Source organism: Pinus tabuliformis, chromosome 7 (assembly GCF_031772625.1).
Source record: "Pinus tabuliformis cultivar Carrire ecotype Pingquan chromosome 7, CPIR1, whole genome shotgun sequence".
Taxonomy (NCBI): domain Eukaryota; kingdom Viridiplantae; phylum Streptophyta; class Pinopsida; order Pinales; family Pinaceae; genus Pinus; species Pinus tabuliformis.
The window spans coordinates 236,689,796-236,695,393 of record NC_142293.1 but is presented as its reverse complement, the minus strand read 5'-3'; the positions used below and the strand labels follow the sequence as shown (position 1 = coordinate 236,695,393).

The window sequence follows — 5,598 nt, the reverse complement described above, 5'->3', positions numbered from 1 at the left end:
CTTTGCCTCCTTGCCATAGGAAGTTTCTGAGCAGCTGTGAAATCTGATTCGTGATTGTCTTTGGAGCTAGGAGGAAGGAGGCCTGATAGATAGGGAGAGAGGAAAGGACAGACTTTATGAGGATTAGCTTGCCAACATAGTTGAGTCACTGCCCACCCCAAGCTGCTATCTTGGTTTTGATCTTGCTGATGGCTTCAGTCCAGAGTGAGGCTCAATTAGCCCCTAGGGTTAAAGGTAGTCCTAGGTATTGTATTTTGTCCAAGGAGGCATGGCCCAGAAAGTCTAGGATTCTAGCTATTCGGAGTATGGTTTGCTCCTCTGTATTCCAACTATACATTGCACTTTTTATTTTATTAATAAACGCCCCTGAAATGGTACAGAGGATTTGTAGGGTCCCATTGAATTCCTTTGCTATTCGTGTAGAAACTCCTCCCAATAGTAGAGAATCATCTGCGAACAAGGCATGGTTGATTGGTTCTAATCCAGTCTTCAGTCGGATGCCCGAGAGAGTAACTTTATTTATTTCCGCTATCAATTTCCTACTCAAGGTGTCTGCCATTATTATGTACAGAAAGGGAAATAGCGATCATCCTTGCCTTATCCCCCTTGAAGCTTGGAAATAAGAGGCAGGTCGACCATTTACTAGCGAGGCGATCCAAGGTTTGTCAGTGCAGGCCTTGATCAAGTTCACAAAAGCTGGGTTGAATCCAAAGGAGAGGGGAACTTTATAAAGAAATGAAAGTTTTACCAATCAAAGGTATTGGTCATATCCAACTTGATCAACATCCCTTGATCCTTCCTCTAATGACTGGAATACATGGTTTCCTGAACAAGTATCACATTATCCAAAATATATCTTCCTGCTACGAACCCTCCTTGACTAGGAGAAATGAGCTTACTTAGCAGGGGTTTAATACTGTTTGCAAACAATTTAGCAAGAATTTTGTAAGAGACATTACATAACGAAATGGGTCCAAATCTGTCAAAGGTAGCCGGATTCACTTCTTTGGGTATTAAGGCAAGAAAGGTGGATTTGGTGCTGCCTCCAACTTTTACCTTTTTCTGAAAAGCATTTTCCATTCTTAGTAGGTTAGATTTGATGATTGTCCAACAAGCTCTGTAGAAGTGTGTTGAGAAACCATCTGGGCCTGGGGCTTTGTCAGGCTCCATGTCCCAAATTACATTACTGATTTCTTCCTCAGTGAAGGGCTTCATAAGATTTGAGTTATTCTCCTCATTAACCAAGGAAGGGATCTGAGAGAGGAATTCATTGGAGATCACCTCGTCTCCTGTTCCATCCTCTGTATATAACCGCTGAAAGTGAGTTTCAACAGCTTCTTTAACTTGGGCAAAACCTTTGGCAACTGTCCCATCTGCTAAGGTGATTTCTGAAATGTGATTTCGGGAGAGGTGGGCTCTGAATTGCCTGTGGAAGAAGGCTATGTTTCGGTCACCTGCTTTCAACCATAGGCTTCAGGACTTAAGCCGCCAAAATTCTTCTTCTTTTCTGAAGGAGCTGAAAGAAGCAAGTTGTGAAACTTGTTCTTTCTCCAATTCTTGTGTGGTAATGTCTTTGCCCTCCATCTCCAACTGTAAATCTGCTAACTTTTGGACAATATATTTTCTATATGTGGTAAAGGTGTTGGTAGGTGTTTTGACCCACTCTTTCAGAGTTTCTTTGGTTGCTTTTAATTTTTTCTCCCATACATAACTAGGTGACCCAGTGACCGTGATAGACCAAGCCTTGGCAACAACGTCCGTAAACCCTTCCTGCTCTATCCACAAAGGGCTGAAGCGGAACAGTATAGACCCGAGGTTTTCTTCCTCATCCAGTTGTAAGAGGATGGGTTTATGTTCTGGGGTGAGCTTTGGTAGGATTCTCGATGATACTATTCTCTTATCCATCAAAAGAGTGCTCTGCACTAGGAATCTGTCAAGCCTAGCTGAGATGTGGGTTGCCCTTGTTCTGTTGTTGGTCCAAGTGTATCTCCCCTTCTTGGGTTTAAGATCAAGAAGATCCCACTGCTGAATTATGTCCTCCACAAGGGGTAGCAATGGATCTCTGCTATTGTTACCCCCTCTTTTTTCTTTTGGGTCAAGAACAATGTTTAGATATCCTGCTATTACAATGTTCATGGGAGAAAAGTTGTCTACAAAATCGAGAAGTGTTTTCCAACACTCTTGTTTCTCAAGGTAGAGAACAGGAACATAAAGATTAAACAGGGTGAGAGTGAGCTTACTTGCTTTATGTCAAAGCTCGGTGTAAATCCAATGTTGAGTCTTGAAGGAATTCTCCAGCTGGAACAATTCCTCCATCCAGACCGTGGCAAGTCCTCCTGAGGTTCCCCTTGCACTTACGACCATCCCAACTTTGGTCTTCCAATTCGTTTTGCTTAACTCTAGAAGGACTTCCCATTCAATTTTTGTCTCTTGGAGCATGAGGATATCTGGGGTTTCTATTTTCATGAGATCTTTAACAGCTGCAGCCTTCATGGGGTTTCCCAAGCCTCTACAGTTCCAAGAGACTATACGCATTATTTATTTGGGGTAGTGGAGGAGAGGCCTCCCTTTGGTGGCTGTGCTCTGGTATTTCTACTTATGGAAATTTCTAGGGTGGACTGACTTCCTTGCATTTTTTGCCTCTTTGCTTCTTCCTCTCTTGCTTCCTTGAGGGATTTCCTCCCTGCCTGCTTCGAGGGCCTTTCAAATGTCTCCTCTTCCGATGAGCCTGTCAATTTCGAGGGCTTCTTTCTTATCATGTTTGCATAAGAGGATGGTGAAGAGCCTCTTTCTGGGGAGTCGGTTTGGGTAGGGGAAAACCCTGCATTTCCTTCCTCGATTAATGGGGGATTGGCCTGCTATTCTGCGTCACTTGCCATAACAGGGGATTCTTCTTGTGTGTTGAGAGCGGCGAAGGAATTTGAGGGAAGATTTGTTCTAGGGGGTATTGTCCCTTCCGGCTGTAGCTCTGTGGATGGCACAATGGGTCCTGCTTGAGCCCCTTTCCCTCTCGGTTTGTTGTGCTGCTTTGATGAGGTCGTCTTTTGCACCGTTTTCCATTGATATCCTTTCATTTTCTATACTTCTTCCTCCATTTTCTTTTTACAGTTTCTTGCAAAGTGCCCATATCCATGGCAATGCCTGCACTTGAAAGGAAGTTGCTCATAATCCAGCTCTTGCACATGAGACCATTTTGCCACTGTTAGTTTTATGGCTTCTGGAAACCCAACTTCCAGATCTACCTTCACACAAATTCTGGCACAGGAGTATTTTCCCTTCCTGTTTGCTCTGTCAATGTATTTTCCAAGTGTGTTTCCGATGGTTTCTAAAGTCTTCGGACTCCAATAGTGCAAGGGTAAATGAGGAAGGCGCACCCAGACAGGGACAGTCAAGGGCACATCTTGGGCTGGATCAAAGTCTGGTGTCCATTTGTTCAGATACAGGCCCTGGGGACCCATGAAGTATGGCACGTTTCTAAATATGAGGTTATTATCTTTAATGCAGTAAAAAATGAAAACGAAATAATCCTTACCGACAAAGTGGCATTTTATTCCTTCTGAAACTAGTGATCTCCAGTTGCGTTGCACCCACGATTCGATGGCTCTTGGTGATGGCCATAACCCAGTGAACTGGCTGATGAGTACTCTTTCTGCAATATTCAGGGTAGCACAACAGGGTTCTTCAGCTGGAAGAGTGACGATCGGGATTACTTCCATCTTCTTGACGAACTTCTGTTGTGAGGCTGAAATTGGGCGCTTGCTGCAGTGGCCACTAGCTACTTGAAGGCCAGGAGCTTAAGAGGGAGGGAGGAAGGAAGCTCAGAGCCTCCCTCTGAAGCCATGGCTGTGAGGAGGGTTCGCAGGGGGGCGCTCGCAGAGGTAGCAGTGGCGCGCGGGGCCTAAGTTAATGTAGCTTATTACCCAAGTGACAAAACCATGAAAAAACATCATTTGTTCATATTTAACCAGTGTATCATTACTTCATTATTCATTAATTAAGCATAAACCATGATTAGTAATGAACATATAGATCATTAACGCACAAGAAACATATCAACACACATGAACACTGGGATTTTAGGTGGAAACTCAATGTGGGAGAAAACCACCGTTGTCGTCGTCTCATTAGGGGAATTTTGAGGTCTAAAATGGGCCTCCTAAGAAAAATGTACAACCAAAATAAACTTTATAAGAACCATTAGGATTCAAGATGGTGATGTCAACCATGGGGGATGATTCACCATTTTTGGAGTAAAAAAGTAAAAAGATAATAAAATAAAAACTACTTTTTCAACTCATTATTTCAACTTATTGCCCTAAGGTTTTACTCAAATTTCGAGTGGGATTATTCGTTGGATGCAAAATTTAATTCCTCATCCAAGGAGTACCCATGTTGCATACTTTCGATGGACCTTGCTACACGAAAAATGAGAAATAAATGAAAAAATGTTATTGCAATAACGTTTTCATGTATTTCTCATTTTTCGTGTAGTAGGGTCCATCAAAAGTATGCAACATGGGTACTCCTTGGATGCGAAATCAAACTTTTCATCCAATGAGTGTTTCCGCTCAAAATTTGAGTAAACTCATAGGGAGATAAGTTGAATTTTTTTTTCCTTTTCTCCCTCTAAAATTTGATCATGTAATCTAATATTATTTTATTATTTTATAATTTCCTTAGGAGACCCATTTTAGACCTCAAAACTCCCCTAATGATGTATTCTTCTTTTATTATTAAGAAAACTTCATTACATATTGTATTGGTGCGGACTCTTACCAGCACGCAAGAACCCACCTACAGGAGGCTACAACCTCCACTTGTTCTACAGAACCCACTGGAAGGGAGCTCCAACCCCCTGATCTCATTTATTGAATCCTATCGGAAGGGAGCACCTACCCCCTGCATAAATTTACTAGCTACCATTGGAAGGAAGTTATGATTCTATCACTGAAGTCTCCAACCCTTAGCACCTCTTGTGGACCACATTTCATAATATTTCAGATTGGAACCACCTGACTCAAAACATCAAAACTTGTAGGCAACCTTTCATCATATTTTCACACTGGATCCACACCCATCATTAAGATCAATACAAAACGGAATATTGATTATGTAAAGAAATCATTGAACCAACTAAATCACTATAACATCAACCACTAAACTGAATCTCAATGAACCATTCATCAATAGATCAAACCATATATTGTTAATCATCATAAAAACATAGTGTTGTTCCTACAAACCTTGATCAGACATACATTAGAATGTATACACTACAGTTCTGATGCACACCTGCGTATATACAAGCACCTGCGTACAAATCCTAAATCACTAACTACTACATCTTGAATAACTGCAACACTGAATTTAACCACTGAACCATACATAAATCATTGAACCAATCATAGATCACGGAACCAATCACATATCATCATATTGTAGCATCATTACCAATCAATATTCCGTTCCACATTTAACCCAATCAACATTGTTAGACACAGATCATCAATCTAGAGACATCATTGACATACAACAACAAACAAATCATACATCAAATTTAATTATCAAGCAGTATTGTAAACCCTAGTACATATACCC

General features: G+C 41.5%; 1 protein-coding gene across 1 annotated transcript; it reads right to left on the bottom strand.

Annotated features, from left to right (window-relative positions):
• Positions 1-3,077: 3,077 nt before the first annotated feature.
• LOC149246726 (uncharacterized) lies at positions 3,078-3,458 on the bottom strand. Its single transcript, XM_089442370.1, has one exon. The coding sequence runs from the start codon at positions 3,456-3,458 to the stop codon at positions 3,078-3,080; it is 381 nt and encodes a 126-aa protein (XP_089298496.1).
• Positions 3,459-5,598: the final 2,140 nt, after the last annotated feature.